This window comes from Plectropomus leopardus, chromosome 18 (assembly GCF_008729295.1).
Source record: "Plectropomus leopardus isolate mb chromosome 18, YSFRI_Pleo_2.0, whole genome shotgun sequence".
Taxonomy (NCBI): Eukaryota; Metazoa; Chordata; class Actinopteri; order Perciformes; family Serranidae; genus Plectropomus; species Plectropomus leopardus.
In genome coordinates, this window is record NC_056480.1 from 10,340,547 (window position 1) to 10,367,210 (window position 26,664).

Genomic DNA, 26,664 nt, shown 5'->3' on the forward strand with positions numbered 1-26,664 from the left:
TTTTGTGTTAACTGTGGATGTTACAAATAAATTATTTTTTAGACCTATTTCTGACACGTGTTCCTTCCTGTAATCATCAAATGAGATTCTGCGCTTAAAATTTTGGGAAACTTTTGCACTGAAAACAATTATGACAAAGTGACAATAACACTACTATAGTTATGGAATAACTATAAGATGCATGAAGTAGCATCCTGCTTCTGTGACAAGATCACTGCTGTATATATTTAGGCCTTTAAGTACGTCATTCCTATGATTTAGAGGAACTCACCATGAGGAAAATAGTAGCAGTGAGCAGGACTAGCAATTCGAGGATGTTTACATTTTTAATCTATTATTTTATTGATGTTTTTGTCCTCTAATGAATAAATATACTGTAGATTCAACATTATTTGATTTTAAATTACCAAATATGCTAGATTGAAATGGTTTTGTAGATTACATCATTAGAATATTGTATAGATTTTAACCTGCATTTCTTTTGATACTATTACAAAAAATAATTATAAGATTGATGTGAATTTTTGCTTCCAAAGCTACATTTATACTTGCACACAAAAACTCAAGGTCTGGCTATTTTTATTATTGAGAAAACATTAAGTTATTTTTGTCTGTACTATCCATTGGTAAAAAATAATAATGTACATTTACTCAAGAATGACAATTCTCAGATACTGCTTTACTTGAGTATTTCCATATTAGTCTGCTTTATATGTCCAACACATTTTCATTCTGAGGGAAATGTATTATTTACTCCACTAAATTTATTTTAGTTATTATTTACAGTTATACAGTTTAAGAATTTACATTTAAACATATCTGTTCATGAAACCATGTCAATTATTATTATTACATATATACATACACACATAAACATAAATATTTAGGTATTTTAAGAATATTTTGTTTAGGTCTAAGCAACATTTTGAACTACAATTGTTACATAGTATTTTTAAACTGTAATACTGTTACTTTCATTCAAGCATCCTAATGCATCTTTCGCCACGCTACCTAAAGAAAACTGGTCGACACTTCGCCCGGTGTGTCGAACAGGGGTCGACCTCGGCCGGAGAAAGTCGTTTTCCCATGATGCACCGGTGTTTCCTTTCTATCTCGCGCCTTTGCCTCGCGCAGTCCATCTTGCCTCTCACATCGCTGCTGTCAGCCTCACGCGCTGTCCGTGTTGTTGTAGTAAATAATGGCGGCATCGGGAGGCGGATTATCACCTCCCGCTACCGTGGCGGGCTTGAGCGCCCAACTGCCGGCCCGGGCTCGCTTCCCGGGTCGGCCGTGCACGGCTCGCAGCAGGCTGCGGTCGGAGAAACGCACCAAACGCGGAAGGTTGGGCTCGGGCGACGGGGATCTGGCTGCCGAAGGGCCGAGGCCCGTCAACATCGGCCTGGCGTTGAGCGAGGACCCGTCGCTGCTGCGCCTGCTGGGGGTGGCGGAGAAGCACAGGAGGCAGCGAGATGCGGGCTTCGACTCCAGCAACAGCGAAGAGGTGAATAAGCTAACTGTAGCATGTCAGCTAGATAGTGAATAAGACGCCTAATAGATCACATAACGCCAGTTTGTTAAAAAGTAACGACATTTTAATGAATTTGTTTGTTACTTACAAAAACTATTCAAGCTAACCTGATGCTAGTTAGCCATAGCTTGAAAACACTAACCCCAAATAGGCATTGTAGCTAACCGTTTTCCTGCAGGGTGTGCATAAGATTTATTAGATTTATCATACAAAAGGCAGTTTTGTATGATTGCTTCTGCATTCATCAATAGTTCATTGTCTGTTTTGAAAATGCCATAGCAATGCTTTCAGCTACAAACTCACACAGAGACCAGCGTCCCTCCAGCTGAGTTTGTTTGCATGACCATTAGGCGGAAACTTTGGCGGTACGATAGCGATCGTGGACGCGTTTTGTTGTGGAAACCGGTCGATCTCTTTGTTTATTCACCCCCTAGTACCTTTGGTTGAGTTGAACTTCCCTCACTGTGCTGACACACAAAGGATGCTAAAAGTGTCGCTGTTAAAACGTCGGTGCTGCTAACGTGGGGATCACTATCTCCACGTTGGAGCTGTCAGCTGATTGCTCTCTGTGATGCACCGGGGAAGAAAACAGAAACGCTACCTTTACGTTTATAATTTTCCAAAAGCTGAATCTAGGCCAAACAATGATAAATTTTGCACTCTGCGTCTCATGAACCTACATTTTCATGGTCTGTGTTTACAAAAACTCATCACACCCACCGTGCATCCCTCCCTTTCATTATTGTGTTTGATGTTAAGGGGAAATCAACGAGGTGTCAAAAGCTTTTCCCAAGGTTTTAAGATGGATAAGGCATGAATGAATGTCTTCATTTCAAACCAAAAACATATTACAAGCAAATAACAAGCAAACAAAACAAAATAACAGTGTCTGAAAAAGGAGTAGGTAGAAGTAAAACATATATATCCCTACCCCTTTCTTACTTTCTTATTTAACTCATACATTATGTCAACAAATTCCCAACTAGTGTACAAACAACCATCCCCAGTGTACTTACCACCCAAATGAATAAATAAATACCTCTCCCAAGTTTATTTACTATCCAAATATGTTACGAAATGAATAGAAACACCCCCAACACAACCTTTCCTCATTCATATACCTGCCAAAAATGTCTTTTTGTAAAGCTGATTTATGTTTGTGCTTTGTTTCAACCCATTCCATAAGTCCACCCCATACACTGACATACACATAATCTTTTTAGTTGTATGAACACATTGTTTTTTAAATTTAAATTCTCAATACAACCCCCCTCCCTGTCACATCTTTTTATGGTATAATATGTAAGAGCACCGGCTCTGTTAATAGTCTGCATGCAGCAACCGAGGCATGATCACGTTATATAGGCTTTGACACAAATAATGACGTACTGCATGTTTTTCCAAATGCTGAAATCAAGTCTTGGTGATCCACGTGTATAAAATCTTATCGCTGTTGCAGAGATATAGTCAGAGGTGGCAAGCTATGATGCTCTGTAGTCGGGGTTGGGAATTAACTTTTTTGTCCACCTGCCACTGTGGCTGATCAACTTGAAAATCTTCTAGTCAATAACTAGATAAGATTACAGTCGTGTTTTTGGCTGGTGAAGGAAAGAAGTCTAGCAGTCAGTTGTATAATTTAGCAATTTAATTATTTATTTCACTTTCAGTTGCATATTTAACATCGACAAAAATGGTATTGTGGGTTGGCCTACAGTATTAAATGTATTTTTCACATGCATTGAGTCCAATTAAATGGACATGAATAACCTATTTTTGAGGCTTATCGCAGCTGTGATCATATTCAGGTGTTTACATGAGCGTAGAGAAATCAGGTTATGCAAATTACCCATATACATCCCACGTTATTTTACAGCACTCCAGCTTGCATATTTGGGTTTCTCGTGAAGGGATTACAGTGTTTTACATACCTAAACACATAAACGAGATACTTGGAAAAACCCATCCTATCATAAACGGGTTAATGATGTTCATGTAAACACACTCATCAGAAAAACAGAAGTGAGGATGCTCTTTGCACGGCTTTGCTTCCTCACTGAGCTGGAGTCATTCATAACAAGACACAAATATTGTAAGACAAACAAGAGGGGACTTGAGTCTTGCACACTGTGCTTGTATTTTCAGTGTCAATAGAAGCAGGTCATTTATTTAAAGGTGCTCTCCTCGTAGCTCCATCCGAATAGGACGGTGATAATGATATAATGCCAAATTGGATCTAATCATATTGTTTAATCTCCACACCGAGGGCTTTAGTGTCTGACATCACACGGACTTCACTGATGCAATCCCTTTAGAGTGGACTGTAACAGCATCACATGGCTCCTGCTAAAGCTTTTGGGTGCTGCTCAACTGGAGTACCACACGTCACGTAGTGCCACACACTCGTGTGCTCTGCAGTGGTTTGGATAGACATCAGCAGGGGGTTTCAGCACTGACACATCTGTGGAGTCGTAATTTTGCACATAAGGATGGATGTGAGTAATTGGAAGTTGAGTTAAAGTGTGCTTTTGATCTGATGTAGTTTGTCATCTTCGAATGTGAAGAAGACAGGTGCCTGAATGAGAGGATGCTGCAGGCTGCCAGCTGCATACCAAAGGATGCATTTAAACTTTTTAAAGATGGAGTTTGTAAATTTCCAGAACTCAGCTATGTTAAAATATCTAATTTAGGGTAGAATTAAATGTTTTTTTTTAATCTACAGCAGCTAAAGTGCTATACCTGATTTATTAGAAAAATTATTGCCACATATTTTATTAATAACTACACACGTGCAGAGAGATGGTGCACAGGCAGAGAATCTGCTGAGTTATTTCTTATAGTTGACTCACAGACTGAAAGCAAAAGCTGCTTCATTTGGTGCCTCAGCAGTGCACTGATGCAACTCTGGAGTAAGACGGGAGAGCAGCGCAGATGCTGCTGAGCAATATCTTCTGCAGGGCTGATACCTGATAATCAAACGCCGAACTCAGAAGTGTGTGAAAAATTATTAGACAGGCATTTAGTTAAAAATCAGTCAATGTCTGACCCCACCCTTTTCAATTTAAAGACATTTTCCCAACATTTTAACCTATATGAGTGTCAGCACGAGCTTTGATTAACCAGAATGACGGGCCATTCAGGAGACATCAACCACCACCACTCCTACAGACTCAGATATATTCTTCAAAAATAATATTACATTCATTGATTATTGGAAAGCTGACAAATGAAGTTATCCACAGATTCAGTACTTTTGGTACAAAATAAATAAATGTGAAAAATTTTGGGGAAAAAGAGAGCGGTGACTGGTTGCTCTGTAGCAGTCAAATTTAGGTCACAAACTTGTATCAGGTGCTCATGGAAAATTGGAACCAACAGGAATTAACAGGAGGGAAATCCAAGCACACCAAAAGTGTGACAAATGTGAAAAAAATGTATTTGAAGCCCCGACAAAGACCGGTAGTCGTCGAAACAGGTCAGCTTTTTTATGATTTAGCCACTACAATAAGGGTTTTTTAATGCAATTCCAATTCATTTTTCACATTTGTTACACACTTTTGGAGTGACTGTGTTTCCCTCCTGTTTAATGCAAATTTTGGGGTTTTTTTTGCCCTTAAACTTTAAAATGTCAAAAAAGAAAAAGGCATTAACACAGATTTTTAATCTTCCACAAACGTTCCTTTTTTTAGTGTCTGTGTGTGCGTGTGTGCGCCTGTGCTCCGAAACTGGTGCAAAGAACAACCGAACTGATATATGTATTTCAGCCGTGCATCCAATGAACGGTGACTGCAGATGTTTTGATCACGCTGGGCCGATGTAAATAAATGAATGTGCGAGAAACTCTGTCACACACACACAGACACAGAAAACTGAGCACCTGTTGAACCCAGTCATCGTCATCTTTTTTTATCACAATACTGTACCAACAAAGAAGTAATTGTTTCGCCATCTTCACTACCACTTTCACATCAGCTCTCTATGTTACAGGAATTCTAGATGCTGGAGATATTCTTATGTTTGTTATTATTTTGCGCTCATATTCAAACCTACTCTAGTAGGAGCACCTTGATAATTGTCAGCTTTAAGCTATATTATGATGATGATTTCTGTTTTTTGCCTGCAGCAGAGTGGTGAACAGCAAACCTGTTTTAATTTGAACATGTTCAAAGATATTATAGCCACTTAAAGCTTGTTTTCTTTCTATGTTTTTCCTCAGGAGGAAATTTTCACTGGATTTGGGACCACAACAGTTCAGAAAGCCCCTCAGTCGTCATTACGAAGCCAAGAAAAACCTCCCCAAGCTTCAGACCTGGGAACAAAGCCTATCATTGGAAAGATTATACCCAAGACCCCAAAACACTCTCTAATTGGGAAAATTGTACCGAGGTTCCCTAAAGAAGACCAGGACGTCGAAGACAGCCCAGAAAAAGACAAAGAAATTCCCAAGGTGGTAATTAAACTGCACAGCAAACAGGTAGCTCTCACTGCAAAAGCCAAACATGCAGACGAGGAGGCCTCTGGTCCACAGAGCAGTACAAGATCAGCTGTCTTTATCAGGAAAGCAGGACAATCAGCAGTTTCAGGCAGGACGCAAAACCAAACAGCCGATACCTCAGCTGGTGGCGCCAAGAAAGCTGACAAGGTCAAAGAACGAGGCGAGGTGTCGGAGGACTCAGACACGGACCAATCCCAGCCGCAGAGACCTATGAAGCGCATGAGGGGGTTTCGAATTGGGCACACCGGACGCACATCTACAGCAATCTCTCCATCGTTCACATCATTTCACAAACGGCGGAAGAAGAGAATGGCTAAGAGTATGGGTGCGTCTCCGGAGGCCGGAGCCGAGGCCGGCGCCCAGAGTGGAGAGGAGGCAGCGATGCCCCTGGAGTGTAAAGCCACAGATACCCCTGAAAAAAAACCACACAGGAGAAAGTCTGTGTTTGGGTGCAGGCGAAAGCGACCAAACACCACTCCAGCCATCAGTAGTCCAAAAATAAGTCATAATCGCATTAGGCATGTTTTTTACACCTATGTACCAGAGCCCCTTCCGGCCACACAGACGCCAGGCGGGAACAAACAGCAGCTGCCAAGTCAGAATCCACCTGAGGGAGCGCCGAGCTCGCTTCCCGAACACGGCCAGCAGACCTCAAACAACTCCTCCGCTCCCGTGATGAGCGCACGGTCCTCCCGAGTCATTAAAACTCCAAAGAGGTTCTTGGATGAGGAAATGATTCCTTTTCCAACGGGTTCTCGGCGGAAAAGTCAACAGAGAGAGGAGGGAAAACCAAGTTCATCAAGTCACAAGTCAAGCTATGACGGCAACTCGCTGCAGTCAGACACGGACTGTGTATCTGTGGCCGAGAGTCCGTCTGCGGTGACAAAGTTCTCATCAAAACCCAGTCCGGGCACGAGCCACCTGGAGATCTACAAGAACCTCAAAAAACTGACCTTGAAGCTGGCAGAGAAAAAGAAAAGCCACTCCAACACTGAGGGGGATTATACGCAACATGGCGACGGTTTGAAGAAGAGGCGGCGGTCACAGCTCACGATGGAGGAGATGGACTCTCCGGGTGTTGTGAGGAAACTAGCCGTGGTGGTGAACGCTGAAGCGCCCTCACATTTGGCTTCAGGAGATAAAGACAACAATAGTAAGAATCCTTTCTTCTTTTTATGTTATTGTTTATGAAGGTCTTGATATCTAATTGTAGCTGTATTTATTTTTATTTATTTATTTTTTTTTACAAATCTCTGTTGTTGTGTGGCTTCCTGTACCAAATTTCTACTGGAATTGTGATATGTTTGTAATCTTGATATGACTTCATAGTTGAACAGAAAAATGCAATTATAAAGATGTTTTAGTGTCATTTGTTGTTTTAGTGCCAATTAGAAAAAGATAAGTAAGATTTTCAGGAGAATGCAACAAACCTTTTGGCCTTAAAGCATCAATCAAACAACTTTTTATTATTTTAGGATTTGCAAAGAGATAATTAAACAAGTTAGAGTTATTGCTGCGCTGCTCACTTCAGAGGTGTTTTCTGAATACTTACGAGGTGTCTGGTTGTACATCTTCTAACCAGAGTTGCTTTATTCACGCTCTTTGGTACAGATGAAGCAGGAGGCGTGGCCGGGGACAGTCATGAGGCGTTGGAGGTCAGCGGGCCCAGCCATCGAATCGGTCTCAGTGGAGCTAATAAGACGATGCTTCACCTGCTGAAGAAAGCCAAAGTTCAGCTCATCAAGATTGATCAGCAGAAGCAGCTTAAGTTGTCACAGGTGAGAGTCGAAGATCAAATCTGTGCAGACGTAGAAAAGAAGCTTTTTGATCTTAAAAATAGAAAAAAATATTGAAAAGAAATAAAGGGCAATTAAATCAGTGTTCTTCAGCCGGGTATACGAGTGTAGATGGTTCCACTCAATATTTGCGTTTCCATCTACTTCTTTTTTTGTCAATTTTGAATTTGCACATAAATAAATGGCATTGCCCAAGATTTGAAAAAAATCAGAAAATATTCAAAAAAGTGTTTATGCTTTAGGGAGGTGGAAAAATTGGAGTACAGATAAAAAGTCAATGAAACTAAGCACAATGCAAACAAATTCAGCAAATTAATGTTGACGTGGGTCGCCCAGTGGTTCAGTTGGTAGAGCTGGCACCCCATGTACAGAGGCTGTGTCCTCACTGCAGCGGCCGTGGGTTCGATTCCGGCCACGGCCTGTACCACAGCTGTCCTATCTCTAATAAAGGCAAAAGCCAAAAAACATACCTTTAAAAAAAAAACGTACCATTATTGTAAAGGCCACTGAAAGCTCTTAACATCATGTTTAGATGTTTTTAACACGCTGATGCACTCAGCGCTGTTACCAGAACTCTTCCAAGAGCACAGAGCCGTGATGTTAGTCATTCAAAATCATTTATTTCAATTGTGCAGTGTGCTCTCTGTTATTATACACTCATTGTTTTAATGCGATTGATGTTTTAAATGGCTCTTCATTCTGCAGTGGTGTGAGGTCACCTGACTGGAAAATTAGTACCACCTGCTGCTTATTAATCAACTCCCAATATTCACACAACAGTAGCGGACAGAGGAGAGCATAAATTTGCATCCTTTGTGCCGATTTTCTGGAAAATCCCTTCAAATTGTGTTTCATTTGGATGGAAACCCAACTTTTGAGATTTGCTATTTTCAGTCTCTTAAAATGAGAATTTACTGCTCGCGTGTGTTTAATATATCTTTGAGTTAAAAATGTTTTGTCTTAAACTGTTAATCAGACTAAACAAGTCATTAAATATCGTCAACCAGGCTCTTGGGAATTGTGAAAAATATAATCGGGCCAGGGGACCACCTTCAATAATGGCATCCAGAAAACAAATGAGAATTGTACATGAAACATTTGATGTGTAATCTTATTTAAGTCTGAACCATACGAGTCATATTGCAGGTAACTTTGCTATCTGTTTAGGAAGGTATGGTAGCATAATGATGTTATAGCATCTATTACATAAAACCTTGTTTCCTTCGTTGTCTGGTCCGACAGCTCGGCTCCAGAGAATCTCGAGTGCCAGTGAGTGGAAGGAGGCGGAGGAGGAGGAGAGCTGGCGTATCTCCCAAAGATATTGGTCCTCAGGTAATACTTTAAAACTTAAAAATGTGCATTTTTATGTTGTTTGGATTTGAATTAAGCAACATCAGTCAACTGCATTTGTTTTGTTTTGCAATCACCTGTGATTTGGTTCTCATCTTGATCACGTGCTGGAGATGATCCCCACAATAGTCATTAAAGAAAGATACAAGACAGTAACAGCACCTCAGTGGTGGAGGCAAATTATGCATGAAATATTTAAATTGTCTGTTTGTTTTCTCATTATTTAAAAATCTGTTTTTGTCCTTTGCAATTAAAAACGGGCAATGTCTGGCACTGTTGGTGTGATGTGAGGATACATTTCATTGTGAGGTTTAATTACGTCACAGCTGATGTTACCATAATTCATTTGGAACCAAATTTTTCTACATTTCACAGTTTACTTTGTTTTTTTGTGTGTGTGCAGGAGCAGCCGCTGGGTGGTCCGAGGATCAAACATGTGTGTCGGGCAGCAGCAGTGGCTTTAGGGCAGCCCCGTGCCATGGTGCCAGATGATATCCCCAGACTCAGCGCCCTGCCACTTCATGAGAGAGAGGGCATCACCTTCTCTCCTGCAGCAGAAGGTACAGTCCATCGACATGTGTTGTTTTTAGGCAAAATGCAGTTATTAACTTCAATTTGGCTTTACCAGAAAAAAGTGAACATATCAGTGCATTTTGCATTGCACTGTCTGTGTGCAGTGATTTGAACTGAGGTTCATCAACAATGAGCTGACGTTTTACATCGCTGCTGTCGTGGTTTATAATGATGGGAGGCTCAACAGGGTTAAAGTCATTCTTCCTGATTAAGAAGATCTGGTTGAAAAGTCAAGAACTGACACTCTGAAGTAGGAAGTAGTAGGAAGACTGAAGTAGGAAGACTTAATTACTCAGTTTAGTTCAGGTACTTTGGTACTCAAAAAAACCTTCAAAAGCAATTAATTCAGTTTCCTCACAAAACAGCAGCTGTAGAAAGTATAAAAAAGTCTTAAATACTTGTTGCCTGCTGTAGACAGTAATGTTAGTTATACGATGGTTTTGTATCAGATTGCAAACTGTGTAAGATTTTTGCAATAGTAGACGTTGCACGCAGGAGTCCTTTTTGGTTTCAGTCAGCACCATCAGACCGAAGCTACAGCAGCTCATCAACTCATAATGAGCATTTTCTGATGTTAGCAAAAACGTAATGAAATTTTTTTGTTTTTCAGTGTTTAATCCATCCATCCATTTTATGTAGCCCGCCTAAATACAGGTCACATTAATTTCATTCATTATATAAGTAGAAAATATTTTTATATAATGCTTTAAGATAATTAAAAACAAAGCTTTCAAGGCCATATTGTCCCGCATTGTTTTTGTAACATACTTCTTATCAAAGCTGTATAGTTGGTAACTTTTATTTTTTAAAAAAAACCCAAAAACTGTGTCATATTTGCTGAAACTGTCACTATATTCACACAGCACTGACTGTGTTTATCTGTTTTAAAAAAAAATCTCTACTGTATTGCCTCGTAGCGCTTCTAATGGCTTTACTGCAAATGAATGTCAGAGCAGAGGAGTCTTAGCAGGTGTTTATATTTACATTTCTAATTGAAAATTTATTGATAAAATCTGCATGTCATGGGTAGAGTGGCCAAAGCTGACAGAGTCCACCAGTTGGGACTTATCTATGTCCTGAAATTTAAGACTGTTCCACCCTCTAATCAGCTCCCGCCTCACACGTCCACCCGCCCCGCCTCACTTTGCAGCCTCTTGTCCACTTTTCAGCATTTTGTCAAAATTATACAGTGGGTGGAGTAACGTTCAGGCCTGAGGCTGATGTTGCTCGTCAGAGTTGCTGAACTCCTCACAGACAAGTTCAGGAGCTTAACGTCCCCGCTGCATATTTCACGGTGTGAAGCATCAGTTGTTGCAACAGCGTAGTTGGAGTTACTACAGCCTCGGAATAGTCAGGATTACAGGCATCGTTCACAGACTGTTTGTAAAATGTAGATCGACTTGTTTATAGCCATTCTCTCAGGTAGGTTAACTACTTTTCAATCCAGTTTCTCCAAAATTGTCCAAACTTAAATGCATTTCTTCCAGTTTCTGTTTGGCAAAGCTGCTCTGCTAATATTGTATTATAATGAAAATATTCACCAGCTAAAATATTCTTTCAAGCTTCTGCACTTATTAACACACAACCTAAATAAAATGTAAAAGAGCACAATTTTGATAGTTTTTGGCAAACCTGCTGAGCGCAAAATTTAAAAAAAAAATGCTTTGTTAGCTCAATGTAGTTGTAACTAAGATATTTTCCAGCAAAAATATCTTTTGTCACACACAGATTAGCCACCGCTGTTGGAAAGCTTTACCCAACACTGGTCAAGTGAGCATCACTCAGTATGAGGTGAGGAAGTGCCGTTTGACAAGTAGCTCTGAATTTTGTCTCCTAATGAACACATTTAGTTTTATTGGGAAACATGATCCTTACACAATGTTACTCCAGCTACATTTATTCATTTAAAATTCTGACAGTAATTTCTTTCTGTCTGAAGTTGCTATTAAAATACGACCACTGGGGGATGCCAGAGCTTCCAAAGGAGTTAGTCTCTAATATATTTCTAATATTGATCAAATCTAAAAAGCACAGGTAGGAGGAGAGACTCTTGATGTGTTCGTTCAGTCACCTTTATTCTGGAGTGACTTTCAGATTTCCAACACTTGAGGCAGCCAGCAGTGACATGTAGCTTTAGAAACAGAACAAAATACGAGTAAATGATCATATAAGCACCTCCAGGCACAGCAGTCAGACCTGTAACGTCTCCTGCAGACTGGATTATAAGTTTTTGGCATCCAAAGATGTCGCCCCCCACATCCATCACATGTACCTAATAATATTTAAAGTGCATATTGTGGCTCTTTAACTCATCCTGTCTGTCTCCCGCTTGCAGATGTGGCAGATGATGATGATGATGACGACGATGACGTTTCTGATCAGGGAAGGACTCAGTGGGTTGTCTCTCAGGAGCAAATCCGTCGGAGGAGGAGGGGGAGGGAGAAGGGCATCAAGTTCAGGAAAAGGAAGCCCCTGAGTCAGTATATACCCGGGGGAGTCCGATCTCGGCGTTGTGGACGCTGCCCAGGCTGTTTGGTAGAGGAGGACTGCGCGAAGTGCGGCAACTGCCTCGATAAGCCCAAGTTCGGGGGGCCCAACACAAAGCGGCAGTGTTGCATGTAAGTTAAACTAACTAAATGATTGCGTTTGTGGATCAAGGCTAATTTTACAGTGCAGGATTTCTGCAGTCGTTTTTTGTAAAGCCTGTTCAACGCAGGAATGTTGCGCTGTTATTTCGTCTCTGTGTCGGTGTCTTCCAAGATTTTTTCTAAAAGGTACAGACACAGAATGGGGGGCAGAGTTGTCCCTCCTTTAAGCCGGCAGTAAGGTAGTAACGGCGTCAAATCGATGTCTGTAAAAAGTGTGAGCCAGCAAGGCGGGACAGGTGTGTTGTTTTGATGATGTGCCATGTGAGCAACCCAGCACCAGGAGGTTTGTGAAGAGGGTGTTGAAGACTGTTTTTTTTTTTTGGTTGACGTGTTTCCCAAACTCTAACCATCGAGGAGGGCGCTACACATAAACAGGGAAGAAACACCATTTGATGGGTGAACACATTTTAATACAACACTGGCGCAATGCAGCCAGAAAATAAGCGGTACTCGAATGTTTTTCCAAATTAGTTATCACAGAGTTTAAGTATACAATAAGTACGAGATTAAAAAAAAAAAGAAGTAACCACCATGAAATTTTCACTTCACTTCACTTTTCCAGCCCGTCAGTGACATCAAATGTGACATACCAATAAAAATACACACACACACACACACGCACACGGACGCAAGAAAGCATACTCATCCGTTGCAGATTAGTGTACTGGCAATGGGAAACGAGTCTTTCACTTTCTATCCCGATAATTTTAGTTGAAAAAGGGCAAGTCGGCTTTAATTGTTAATCTCATTCATAGATGCTTAACACGCTTAACATTGGATATGTAATGTCATTTGACTGTTTCTTTTGCCTGCAGATATAAGAAGTGCGAGCGGATTGAGAGAGCGAGGAGCGAACGCTTCGTCAGACCATTGAAACGTATGTCTCTAATCAGATGATGAGCAACATACGCAAATATTAAGTATATCTACAAAATGAATCACTGGGCTCTTTTCTCTCAGTCCAGGCGAGGAGGCCGGCGGGCTCCGTGTCAAGCAGTGACGATGCAAACTGGGGGTTTGAAAATGCAGACGAGGGATCGTCCTCGATGGTGCCTGGAGTCAGGAAACAGTCCCTGCGTAACATCACGCCGCGCTCCTACAGCAGCCTGCTGAAGTCTGAATCTGAGGATGAAGAGGAGGAAGAAGAGAAAAAAACAGACAAATCGCAAGTGAAGGCGACAGTTCCTGCTGCCAGTAATCAAGGTAACTAAGGCTTTGTTTGACTCAAATCTCAGGTTGTCTTCACTTATCACCGTATTGCTTTTGCAGATAGTGGTTTGAAGTTGACTTTGGCGGTATCTGTTTTTTGCCTTGTTAACTCATCCGAAAACACAACGCACTTAAACTTCACAGAAACAAAAAAACCTCACCCAAACCGTCTCAGTTAGTCTCGTTAGTGTCCAGTTAGTTCACCATTGTTCCCATCAAAGTAGTTCTTCTTTCTGAAACCCTCCAGGAGAGTCAGAATTGAATCTTAGATCTGTTTATCTTCCTTTGGAGATTTAGCTTCTCAAGAAGGCGGATCGCTGCCGGATGACCCTCCAACTGAAGCGGTGAGGTCTCGCCGGCCGTTCTCCAGAGGAGCTGGGAACAGACCCAGAGCTTACAAGGTAAAAACATCCAGCAGATTTCTTTCCTCACCTGCAGTGTTCCACCTGATCAAACCTGGCAAACTGTATTTTTGGAAAATATTTTTTGATTCTGTTAGTCTGCTTTAAATGAATTATACCAAATCACTGGTAAAATCAAGCATTTCTTAGACAAATTAGGCATTTTAATCAAGTGATTAACTGAAAGTCTGAATACTCCAGATTTAGACAACAAAGAAATATTTCCACGTTACGCTTTGCCCAGGTCTGCATCTCATTTTCAGTTTTTTTTTCTATTTTGAATTTAATAATCTGTTTTGGGATGAATGAGGAATCTTTCTAATGCAGCCCTGCTAATCTTCTTGTTTCTGACTTTAAATTTCCCCTTCATATTAAACACCTTGCATGTGCTTAACCTCCTATTTTATAAATTCTAGATGAGTTAAGCTGTGCTCATAATAAAATGCAGCCTAATATTTAACCAAGACTCAAGGTTTTAGTTTGGTGTTTTCCAACCTGGACCCTATTATCCCATGTTTTAGTGCTTTAGTGACTAACTGGGACAACATTTTTTTGTTGGTGCAGTATTGAGCGAGAGTGCTGCAGCTGGCAGCCACAAAACAAGCTGTAATTTAACCATTCAGGGCAAGTTTGCATTGCTGAAAATAGGGTCCAAATGATTTTGCAACATAGACTTGGTATTGTTTTTTTTCTAAGCCCTTAAAGACCTTAAAATGAATTTTGTTGTCCAAAACAAAACCAAAAAAAATACATAAAATGTCAGTATGCTGTGCTATATGATGTGTATTAATTTGACTCTAATAAAAACTTAAATTAAAAAAAAAAAAAAATTAGAGCCCAGGCCCTTTAACTAGAATGAAAACCTTGCGTCATTTAAAACAGATATTTATGCGCCGCACATCTTGCCCACACTAGTTTTTATTTTCCTCTGTGATAATACATTTACAGTACAGCATCATGCACACATGGTTTACATTCAGGGTTCAGCGTGTTAAAAAAAATGACCTCCCAGCCCATGTGTGAGCATTTAATAAGCACAATAACAACCACAATAACTAGACACTTAAAAAATGAAATTAAAATTGGTGACAATAAACACACAAAAAAATTTGGTGATCATGTGTTAAGTTTTATTTCAAGTGAGGTCCAATCATGCATTACAGTAATTTAAAATCCTAACTAATGATAATAGTTTAAGCTTGTAACACACGTATTTTGTGAAAACATTGATCATCAGCAGGACTGGAAATTAACTTTCTGTCCAAATGCCACCGTGGCAGGTGCATTTCAAAATCTGCAAGCACGCTCAATAAAATACGTTTTTTCGCTAGTGTGTGAAGCAAATCTAATAACCACTTTCATATTTTACCATCATTTGACTGGTGCTAATTTTCAACCCTGATGATCAGTATAACTGTAAAATCCAACATCGCTTTTTTAACACCCCTAATTTTAATGTTAAAAGGGCTGTCGCACTGCGTCACAGCTTGAGCTAAAATTAAGCATAAATTTTGGCTGTGCTGCCTGAGTGTTTGCTTCTGCTTGTTCTGACTGGCATGTACATTAGACTTAAAATTGCACGCCACCGATTTAATGAAGCAAACTCGTGAAGTAGGAATGATTTGCTCGTCATCTGTGGAATCTCATAGCTCTGCCATGAAAGAATTGTTTGTTAGTGCCAACGCTCATATTTCTGCTTTATTTAATCTGCACTGCTGCCTCCAAGTGCTGAATGTATCTCCATCTGTGTTTGTTGGCTGCATATTGATACTGCAGGTTTTGTAAAATTGTCACATACACTTGCATACACCCAAAAAAAAATGTAAATTGCAGAGTTTACAGTGGGAGTGTGCTCCATCTTTCTCCCCCTTTCAAAACACAGCAGCACCAAAGACAGCTGTCATATTTTGAATATGAGAATAAAGAGGAAACAAGCGATGTGATCTGTACATGTGACTTATTAATAAGCAGCTTTTCCTGGTTTTGTCATGGATTTGTGGATTTTAGGGGGCGGGAGACTTTGGGAACATCATAATTCAATTTGATTGAAGGTTTTTTTTAGTGTTCAATTCAAAATCAAATCTTGATTCAGTGAACAGAAAAGGGGGCACAATTACAGGTCCCTTGCTCCAGTATAATAACTGTGGCAGATCATTCACTGGTGTCCTTATTTCACTGAATCACAATATAAATAAATAACTGGCAATTAAGATAAATGGTCTGCAGACCTTTTTTGAGTGAATGCATTCATTGAATAATCAGTAATGAACGCCTCGTACTGTCTCCTGTCTGAATGAGAATAACAAAATGAGGAGGAGACTGGCTGCTGTGCATTGTTACTGACATGCACCATTAGCTCTGGGGAAAGGCAAGACTGAGCACGTGCAAGGAGTTGCGCAAGTGATGCAATCCTCCTGCGGGGGGCAGATGTAACAGTTTGCATATTGGCAGCAGCTATTTTCATAATAAAAATAAGGAACATTTCTAAACACTTAAACATGTTTCAGAGTGTTTAAGACTTTAAAACACAGGGCTGTTGTAGCTGATAGAGAAGTCACAAGCAGGTCCTCCAGCTCTGCAGTTTCATTCACGCTCACCATAGTGTGACTGGCGTGCACTGCAGTCCGCTTGTAACCTTAACCTATGTTGCTAACACGGTATGGCTTAAAGTTTCTAGGTGGTACTTGTGCTTATGAACTTTGGTTCTACATTACATGCATAAACCTAGATATCATGTATTTTGCGTGCACCAAACTGCGAACCCCGTACTATGATGGCTTAGCACCAATGCACAAACCATTACAGCCCTACTAAATATGCGATTAGCATGTATTAGTGTTTTAGTGTAGTGGCAGTTGAACCCTTTTAACAATTGCTTGTTTTTGTGGTTATGTAGCTGTTTTTGAATTGGATTCATGCTCACTTTAGTGATGTGCAAATCTACTCTAAGCTGCACCTGTGTGTATCTGCACTGCTGCTGAATGCATTTGCTAACTCTTCTGTACCTTTTCTTACTACTTATTCCTGACACATATTCTCAAAGTCATAGCACTCCTCTCCTTCTCCGTCACTTTGGCTGCTGCCGGTCGCCGCCTCTGCATGTCACTAGTATTCGTGTCACTTTGGAACCTGTCGTGCTGGTTGGCTTAGGCAGTCCCCTCCTCCACAGGAACAGGAGAACACCGCGGAGACGGAGCCCCGAGAAAGTTTACCAGACACCAGCCCACCCAGAAGCCCAGTGCTGAAGCGGCAGCTACAAATACACTTACACCGTCTACCTGATTCTGTCCTGCAGTCTGCTCTGTCTTTGCCAAAGCTGTGTCTGGATCAGTCTGTTGCACAGTCGCCTCCATTGTTGTCCCAGCTTGTAACACAGCCTGCTAGTTCACATTCATCACATCCCACAACACAGTCTCCTCTGGAGCTGTCCCAGCCTGTAACGCATCCCGCTTCTCCACCTTCACCGAGTCCCATAAAAGACTGCAAACAGAAAATGATGCTGGTATGTTTGCACCGTTTGCCCCAGACTGTGGTGCCGTCGGCCTTGTATTCACACAAATGTACATCATCATCATCTCAGCAGCAGTCCCGGTCCATACAGGACTCAGCTCTGACAAACGTCTCATCAAAGTTGTGTTCACAGGGACGTCCAGAGTCTGAGGTGCAGCACCCAGACGTTTTGGCTGAGACACACACAGCTAACAAAGATAAAACTGAGCAAGTGCTGCCTCAGACTGTCGATCCACACACAGACTTACAGGAGCGCACGCAAGAGGAGGAGCGGGAGGACAGACAAGAGGATCGCCCCGAAGAGGAGGAGGCCGCTTCTGTAAAAGAGACGGTGCCGCAAAACTGTCCAGCAACTGACAAACACTATGTCCTTCGTTCCCAGAATCCTGCAGAGTGTGCGTCAGTGAACACCCTGACTGGGTTATCTAATGGATTTCCCCAAAAGGGCGTATTGCAGGACAAGTACAAGATTCGTGTGGACTTCAAGGTGAGTTTTTGCTCGTGTTGGGTGTAATTTGTATGAATCATATGAATTCATCTCGGTTCTTAGAAATACACAAGACTTGAGCAAATTGCATTTTTATTTTTATGACTTTCTGAGAACCAGCCATGTTATAGAATCATGTAGCTGTTTTTTTTTTTTATTTTAATAGGTTTGATTAATGTTAATGACCTGATGCATCCTCAGAAAACCAAGAAAAAACTGGTTATTTTGCTTTTGCTGTCTTTTTCTTGTGTCCACCAGGAGGACTGTGCTGTCCAGAATGTGTGGCTCATGGGTGGCCTCAGCGTCCTCACGTCTGTCCCCACCACACCACAACCTGTCTGCCTCCTCTGTGCAAGTAAAGGACGACATGAGGTAATTTTTACTCTAACCTAAATTGTGTGATTCTGAGAAGCACTGCAGTTTCTTAAGTTAACATTGTGCACGTCATATCTCCAAGCTTATGTTGCAAGATTTTGTGTTTTGGTGCTCTGTAGTGCCGTCAGTAATACCTTTTGTTTCCCACTTCAGATGATATTCTGCCAGATCTGCTGTGAGCCTTTCCACAGTTTCTGCCTCTCATCAGAGGAGCGCCCCCAGAAGGAGAACAAGGAGAATTGGTGCTGCAGGCGCTGCAAATTCTGTCACGTGTGTGGCCGTCGAAGCAAGAGCACCAAGGTATGAAATCCAGAATCGCTTTTTATGTAAAGTGAAAAAAGTCTCCTTAATGGGTTAAAGGTTAGGTTTACTATGTGTCCTCAAACAATGGTTGTTCACTGATATGAGAGTTGAAACATTGAAACATTTACTTGCTGTGATTGTTCTTCCATCCCCAATGTGGCTGATTGGAGACCAAATCCACAGTCCTTGTTGTGTGTGAAATAAAATATAACTTCAAGTAACAGAGAAGCAGTTATTTTCTACTCCAATTCAAGGAAAAGTTTCAAAGGCAAATCATTGATTGATTGTGACAATTATTGCAGATAATGAACACATTCAAAAGATGTTTGCCTGCTGTTATATTCACGACCACACCACAAATATGAATACAAAACACTTCATTTAGTTGCAAATGATACATACACCATTTTTTTTGAGGAATAGATAGATGGAAAGTGTCTTTGTGGTACATGATTTTTATTTATTTATTTTTTGGACACTGAGACATGTTTCAATTGTTTTTCATTTTCAGTTTTCACCTTCATACCTAATTTGAATTCTTTTTATTAATTTATAAAATCCTGAATTTAATTTAAAATCAGGATTTAAAATCCTGAATACTACATTTTTCAGACTCATTGTGGAATATGAACATGATAATAATAAGGATCATATTTCTTTATTAAGGTTTTGTTTTATTTCCATACTTGTGAATTTGAGAAAGTGATGACCATGACCAGTAATTAACTCATAATAAATGTATCCTTCTGTTTTTTTCCCCTCAGCCTGTTTTGCAGTGCAGAAGATGCCAAACCTCGTACCACCCTTCCTGCTTGGGACCAACGTACCCTAAGCCTCTGAACTGCTCCATGCCCTGGGTAACTGCTTGCCCTGTCTTAGTTGATATCAGAAAAGAAATCCTAGATCATCATAAAATGGAAAATATTTTTTCAGAGGGGCTTTAAAGAATCTGCCTAAAATTGAATATAATCCTCAGAAGTGTCAAGATTGCCCTCACACTGTACGTCATTGACAATTAATGAGTTTTGTTTGCATTGTAAACTCACCAAGGGCCTCATACTTTCTATTTTGTGACACTGATGTGTTTTTGTAGGTGTGCATGACGTGCATTCGGTGTAAAAGCTGCGGTGTGACTCCTGGAAAGACCTGGGATTTAGCCTGGAACCACGAGCAGGATCTCTGTCCCGACTGCACTTCTCTCCACAAAAAAGGTAACGATCAGTCAACTCAACAGCTTTTTCTAATGGCTCAGTCAGTCAGTTACTTGCATCTATATCCTTGCAGCCATATTTGTAAATGCTCAGTAAATAGATGGTTCTTTACACACTGGGCGCACATTTCTAGTGGGAATTCTTGTTTTTGTTTTTGTTGTAGGTTCTGCCACACAAAACACAAATAATATTATGCATGAAAAAAGACCCATATTTTTCTGAGCGTCAGCATCTTTACTGAAGGCATTAATCAATCACGTTGTGCAAAACAACAACACAATCGCTCCGGAGTCTGAACCAAGAGTGCAATCTTTATTCAGGGTTCCCACAGTCATCTCATTTTCCAGGCCTTGGAAATCATGTGATTAAAAAAAATCATTAAAACTTTTGGAGAACTTTTTGTTCTGTGTAATTAAATTAATTGTTACAGTAATCTTATGGCGATAACCTTCCGGGTAATGTAACACAAACACAAATTTACTTTCTATAAGTTAGCTGCTGATGTAATGTAGCTCTAATATATGTCGATAAGGGCTGCACAATATAATAATATATAATATCATTTCAGCATTGCGGTGTGCAAAAGTCACATTGAAGGACCTGCAAATAAGGCAAATGAACTCAAACAGCTTATTTGCTGCTTGATACTAAAGGACGTTTCACCGAGTTCTCATTTTACAGGGCTAATACCAGTCAAGTCTGCCCCTTTAAGACAAGTTACTTGATGTAGTGTGGCTGCGCAGGTTAAAGAAAGTGAGACTCTCGTAAGAGTGTGTCTTTAATCAGAAAAGTATTGCAGCTATTGCAATTTTGTATTGTTATCAGTATGAGTAGTTGTGATTTTAGTGACATTTATTCGTCACGCCCCCAGTGTATAAAGGCCTTAATGTTATTCAGGATGACCTGGACTTGTATGTATTGTGTGTGTGTTTGGAGTTAAATTGTTTGGCTCTAGAGATGGATAATGCAACTGATATGTAATCTGTATCTTCATCAGGTAATTTCTGCACGATCTGCCACAAGTGCTACGACGACAGCAACCAACACACACAGATGATTCAGTGTTTAAAGTGCAGCCACTGGATTCACTACACATGTGAAGGACTTTCGGGTGAGGAATAACACTCTGTTTATTCATTAATGAAATGTCAAACTCATCCAGACAACAAAACACTGAGGAAAACCGGGCTTAGTTTTTAGTAAGATGAGTGAAAAAATTAGATTACAGTGTCAGTGCATGATTTATAGAACATGAACATATAATATTATGCTGCGCATAATATCGTTCATCATCTTATCTTAATCAACATTATATCCTCTAAATCTCTGTCTGTCTTTACAGATGAGCTGTTTGGGTTGCTGTCAAGTCAAACAGAGGAAGTGTGTTTCACCTGCTCATCCTGCAGCCAGCAGCAAACTGAGGTCCGCAGTTTAAAGGCGGCTCTGCAGAGCAGGCTGATGGCCGGGCTGGAGGAGGTGCTCGTTGACCTGCTCTCCAGCGACGCCACACAGCACCTCCTTGTCTGTAAAATGGTAAGAGGACTTGCACAGATGTCCCTAAAGCAGCACATTTGACTTACGGCAATAATAATTAAAAAAAATGCATGTTTTTAAGCTTTTGCTTAAAATCTCCCTCATGTTTTATCTTAAATTGTAAGTGTACTATTGTTTATGATCGTCTGTAACAGGTTGCAGAATTAGTCCTCTTATTTTAACTGTTGTTTTTGTGTTTCAGTGTCGGGAAACAAACAACACACAGCTTGTCAGGGAACAGCAACCGGTGTGTGATCTACAAGCCGTGGAGAAGAAGTTTAAAGAGGGGGGTTACACCTCAATAGTGAGTATATTCTTCCTGATAATCTGACTATAGAAATCAGCACAGCTCTTTGTGCTTTAGATGTTTGTAAGTCAGTGATAAATAGAATAAAACAAGTGCCATGTCTTTTTTAATGACTTATACTTTATGAGAATGATTCCAACCACAGTGAACATTCAACACACACAAAAAAACAATGTAAAACTGAATCGCTAAGAATAGATAAAAGTGATTGAAATTAAATAGAGAAAGACAAAACAAATCAAACAAAAATGCAAATGAGAAGGAAAATTGGTGCGTCCAGGATGGTGCCCTCTCAGCTGCACAAGACAGGTGCCGTATATTTTCAAATTCAGCTTCGAAAAAATGAATAATAATGGCACAAAAATCAGTTGCGTTTCTTTTTCTGACACCCTCTGTTGTGCGATGCTCATGATTGAAGCCCTAACGTTTTTCTTTTCCTTCTCGCTCCCTCAGAAAGCGTTTCATGTGGGTGTCGTCTCTGTGATGAGGAAGTGGTTGAAGGAAGAGGAGCTTCTCCCTGAGGATCAGAGACCAACCAGTCAGGCCAGGGCACGCTATGTCAAAGTAAGCCTCCCTCTCAACTCTCCCACGGTTTTAAATTATTTTTAGACACTCACTGATTTCTAGTGAAAATCTACTTTTTGCTCAGTTTCTGTTTTCATGGTGATTTCTTCTGGAATGTGGAGCTGAGTCATTAAACTTATAGACTATTAAAATACGATATATATATACGAATATCCAAAAATAGACACTGTCCTTCACCATATTCTAACCTTTGACCTTACTTGTTTTTTGCAGGTGATTGAGCAGGTTTTTAGCTGGTTTCCAGCAAGCCATCTGAAGAAGTGGAACTCTCTCTCTGAGGAATTACCAAGGTAATTAATAAAGTATAGTCAATGTAGTTATTCCCTCAATATCTACACTTTCATTATTCATTATTTGAATTCAAAGGAGCTTTGAGAAAAAGCAAGTGCAGTGAGTAAAGATATATTGGAATGAAAAAATGTGTAAACAGCAGCAATATAATTTAATTTATAAATGGAAAAGGCAAAAAATTATCTTTAAAATAAAAACAGAAAAAATGGGATTTTGGACTTAATATATGCACTCCGTTTTTTCTTTTTTTTAAAGAAATGTATTGAAAGGTGTCTATTCTGTTCATTCTTATGTCACTGTGTGCATGTTTAAGCTTTATGGTTCAGTTAAAGCTTCAGGTGAGTGTTACTGAGAGTAAAAGTCCGACCCTCCCTTCTGTCCTCCTTGTCTCTGTAGTGGTATGCTCCCTGAGGCGGTCCTCCCACCATCTAAGGAGCACAGTTATGCACAGTGGCTGGAGAGGACATACCAGCCAAGAGAGTCCAGGGGCCCACAGGCGGGGAAAACTGACTTTGTGCTGAACTCAGTCTCCACACAGCAGTCTGGTGTAACGCACGGCCTCCCTCTGTCTTCACGTGGTATGGAAACTGCTGTAGCCCGTAACTGTTGATTGCTGAGGAATGTGATTTTTGTCCGAACCTTCTGACATCTGACTGCTGTCAGTTTGTAGAGGAGGAATCGAATCTTTACAGATTTCACATTTGTGAAGAACGTGGTGTTTCGTAGTACTCTGGTCTACATATTGAGAAAATAAATTAAGGTGATAACAAGTTTAATAAAAATAAATGTGTTATTTATTCCAGGGAGGGTTAAGGTTCTCTAAATACTGGTGTTCAGGGTTTCTTTAACTCAACAAGCCTGAGAGGTTGCGAGGCTTTTTGGAGCCCCTGGCAGGCAAAATAACAGTAACTTTCCCTTTGTTATAAGAGCAATAATGATACGATATCAATACTAGAGTTTCTACATTCATGAACTTCAGTGCATCTCTGTGAGTCTATGAATGAGGCAAGTGTGTATGATTAGTTTGTCTGTTATGCAGACTGCAGTTGAAGTCAGTTAAAAATTGATAAAAAAAGATGAACAAGATCACGTCTGTAGACTACCTGTGACAAACAGGCCTGGCAGTGAAGGATTTTGGTGTTTTTGTATTTTCAGCAGAGCTAGACCAGAAAAAAATTGGTTAAAACAGATCTCTGGTGCTATTTTGTCCTAATTTTTAAAGGGAATAATGTAGTAATAGGCCAACCAGCTTTAAAAGTGATTCATTTTCTTTAAAAAAGTCATTATTAAATCATTTCTATGCGTCGCACCTCATTATTGCTGAATTGAAGAGTGGTTCATGTAAATTGTGAGCTCATAAATATTAAGAGAAGTAACTAATAGGTATTTAAGCAAACTTTAAAGAAACTTTAACATGATACATTTGAGAATGGAAGCTGGTGTAGCAGGTGGTTGGAGTCTTTAAGGGTTACATTTAGGACGCATAGTGACATCTGTCAACCTTTAGCAATGAAATCTGGGGAATTTTTGCATTTATTGCAGTAGTATTATCTGTTATCATATAGAGCAAACAACAATTTCCCCCCCAAGGACAAAAAAAGTGCTTCTGAGTGCTTCCATTGTTATAGTATGTGTTCATTTAGTCCTGTTCTTCCTCACAGGCGTAAAGAATGAAACAACCAAGACTGAAGATATGAGGCAGTGTGCCCTGTGCCAGCATTATGGAGACTGCGCTCCCAGGGTGAGTTAGGCTGTCCTGCTGTGTTTCTACTGCAAGGCCTGCAACTAATTTAATGCTTCCCTCATTGATAAATCTTGAGATTATTTTCTACATTAATCATTTGGTCTGTACACATTGTGTATATAGTAACAAATACATTATTTTCAGCAGTCTAACACCCAGATATATTCAGCAGTTTTAGTAAACCTTAAGATAAATACGCTTAATGCTAAACATAAGTTGTCATTTTTTGAAATAGTAGCAGATTAATTGAGCAGTTGTTGCGACTCCACTCACTGTAATTCACATGAAAAGTAAAATACTTGAACACAGAAGCAGGATGCATTATGTGTTTCCTTGCATGTCATCTTACGTTACAAACTGGCGACTCTCTACTGCATTCTTAGGGAAATGATTGTGTTTTCCCCTGACAGGATGCAGGACGGCTGTTGTATTTGGGACAGAACGAGTGGGCCCACATTAACTGCTGCCTTTGGTCTGCAGAAGTGTACGAGGAGAAAAGCGCTCTTTTGCAAGTGCACAGTGCTGTCTCAAGAGGGCGCCACCTGGTAAGATATTAGCAGGAAATAAACTCTTGTTTTGGTAGCTAGATGTTTACTTGTCTCTGGCTTTAAGCGTTGTTGGATTGGCAAAAGTTGCATAACTCTGATGAAGCAAAATTATGACATGGACTGGAAATTATGTCTTGCATAGAAATAAAATAAGAAAAATAAATGACACACTTAAATGGTTATCTTGTTTTACACTCAATTTATTACATTATCGGGAAACATAAAAAAATATATAACATCAATATACAAGCCCATGAGAAATAAGAATAAATAAATAATTGAATACATAGAAATGAAGCAAATCAAGGGAACAAATGTAAAATAAATGAATATAAATGAACAGCACAGAACACAAAGGATGTTGTAAATTTAAAGAAAATCAATGACAAGTTGGCATTTAACTTGTATTTCAACAAACTTTGGTCAACAAGTCATTAAGATCATTTCAGACACTGCTGTGGACAAATTATGATAAGACTGAATAAAACCAGGAGAATCCAGGGAATATATGATGAGGAGCTATATGATTAGCAGAGAAATTGCCAATTCGTTTATATATTAATGATTTAAATGTAAGCACAGATCATGAGATATATATTTGTATACTGCAATAAAAAAAGCAAAAATCGATGGATTCAAAATTGATAAAAAAAAAAAGGCTGAATAAAACCTTTACAAATGCTAAAAAATAAATAAAATAAAATAAAACCAAAACTGATCACAGCTAGTAATCGTCAATGTGCAGCTTCATCCCGCCACACTTTAAACAAAAACATTAACGTGATTTTTTGTTTCTCGTTCGGCAGCGTTGTGATCGTTGTGGGCAGTCTGGAGCCACTGTGGGCTGCTGTCTCTCCACCTGCCAGAGTAATTTCCACTTCATGTGTGCTCGCGCCCAGAACTGTGTGTTTCAGCTGGACAGGAAGATGTTCTGTTTCAAACACAGAGATCTTGTCAGTGAGAAGGTATGGACACAGTTTTTTCCCAAGCTGCTGTCTCATTTTTAATTTCATTACAGTTGCCAGTAAACACTTTACACCCTGTGATTTTTGTCTACATTGTATTGATTTATTTTTTACTGACCTTGTCCAGGTGGTGTCTGGGAAAGGGTTTGAAGTGACTCGGCGGATATACGTGGACTTTGAGGGGATCAATCTCAGAAGGAAGTTCCTCACAGGCCTGGAGCCAGAATCCATAAACATGACTATAGGTAAGAATCTCTGTCTGCTGGTTTGAGCCTCTTAAATCCTGTACAGAGTATTTGTCTCCATAAAAGGATCAAATACATTAGACGGATATTCTTTAGTGTATTGAAACATACTGTCTTTGCTTTCTCACTTCTCCAGGCTCTCTGCAGATTCAGAAACTTGGTGTGTTGTCAGAGTTGTCGTCATCTGGGAGGATGCTGTTTCCTGTCGGCTATCAGTAAGTGATCATTGTCTTTATACAGCTGCGTACAGAACGCAGGACTTTCAAGGGTACTCAGATCACAATTAATCAATGAATCACAATCAAGATTTTGGTGTCCCATGATTAAATGAACATGATCATCTGCGATATTGACATTTTAAATTCTTGCTCCACTAGAAAGCTCTGCTGTATGCAAGTCTTAAAAGTCATTGAATTCATTTATGTAAACGGATTGATAATTAGTATTAAATTGAATCTAAAAAAAAATCTTTCAAAGTCTTAAAATTCTCAGACATGGGCCATTTTTGTCAAATTATTCAATAAATTCCTTTTCTTACAATTGTCATGATGGGCATCTAAGCA

General features: G+C 39.9%; 1 protein-coding gene across 3 annotated transcripts in view; it reads left to right on the forward strand.

The window, feature by feature from the left end:
* Positions 1-1,143: 1,143 nt before the first annotated feature.
* kmt2ba (lysine (K)-specific methyltransferase 2Ba) overlaps positions 1,144-26,664 on the forward strand; it is a 35,555-nt gene continuing 10,034 nt past the window's right edge. For 2 of the 3 annotated variants that reach the window (XM_042505979.1, XM_042505980.1), the window contains exons 1-25: positions 1,144-1,501; positions 5,742-7,173; positions 7,632-7,798; positions 9,059-9,148; positions 9,570-9,726; positions 12,075-12,357; positions 13,203-13,264; positions 13,348-13,590; positions 13,888-13,997; positions 17,890-17,994; positions 18,253-18,366; positions 18,523-18,669; positions 19,437-19,529; positions 19,766-19,883; positions 20,881-20,994; positions 21,226-21,416; positions 21,619-21,720; positions 22,177-22,287; positions 22,522-22,598; positions 22,996-23,177; positions 24,261-24,340; positions 24,754-24,888; positions 25,698-25,856; positions 25,984-26,101; positions 26,238-26,316. In XM_042505979.1, the coding sequence (XP_042361913.1) occupies positions 1,199-1,501; positions 5,742-7,173; positions 7,632-7,798; positions 9,059-9,148; positions 9,570-9,726; positions 12,075-12,357; positions 13,203-13,264; positions 13,348-13,590; positions 13,888-13,997; positions 17,890-17,994; positions 18,253-18,366; positions 18,523-18,669; positions 19,437-19,529; positions 19,766-19,883; positions 20,881-20,994; positions 21,226-21,416; positions 21,619-21,720; positions 22,177-22,287; positions 22,522-22,598; positions 22,996-23,177; positions 24,261-24,340; positions 24,754-24,888; positions 25,698-25,856; positions 25,984-26,101; positions 26,238-26,316 (4,772 nt within the window). In that variant the 5' untranslated portion in view covers positions 1,144-1,198. The remainder of the gene's footprint in view (positions 1,502-5,741; positions 7,174-7,631; positions 7,799-9,058; positions 9,149-9,569; positions 9,727-12,074; positions 12,358-13,202; positions 13,265-13,347; positions 13,591-13,887; positions 13,998-17,889; positions 17,995-18,252; positions 18,367-18,522; positions 18,670-19,436; positions 19,530-19,765; positions 19,884-20,880; positions 20,995-21,225; positions 21,417-21,618; positions 21,721-22,176; positions 22,288-22,521; positions 22,599-22,995; positions 23,178-24,260; positions 24,341-24,753; positions 24,889-25,697; positions 25,857-25,983; positions 26,102-26,237; positions 26,317-26,664) is intronic. The other variant, XM_042505981.1, reaches the window with a different exon arrangement.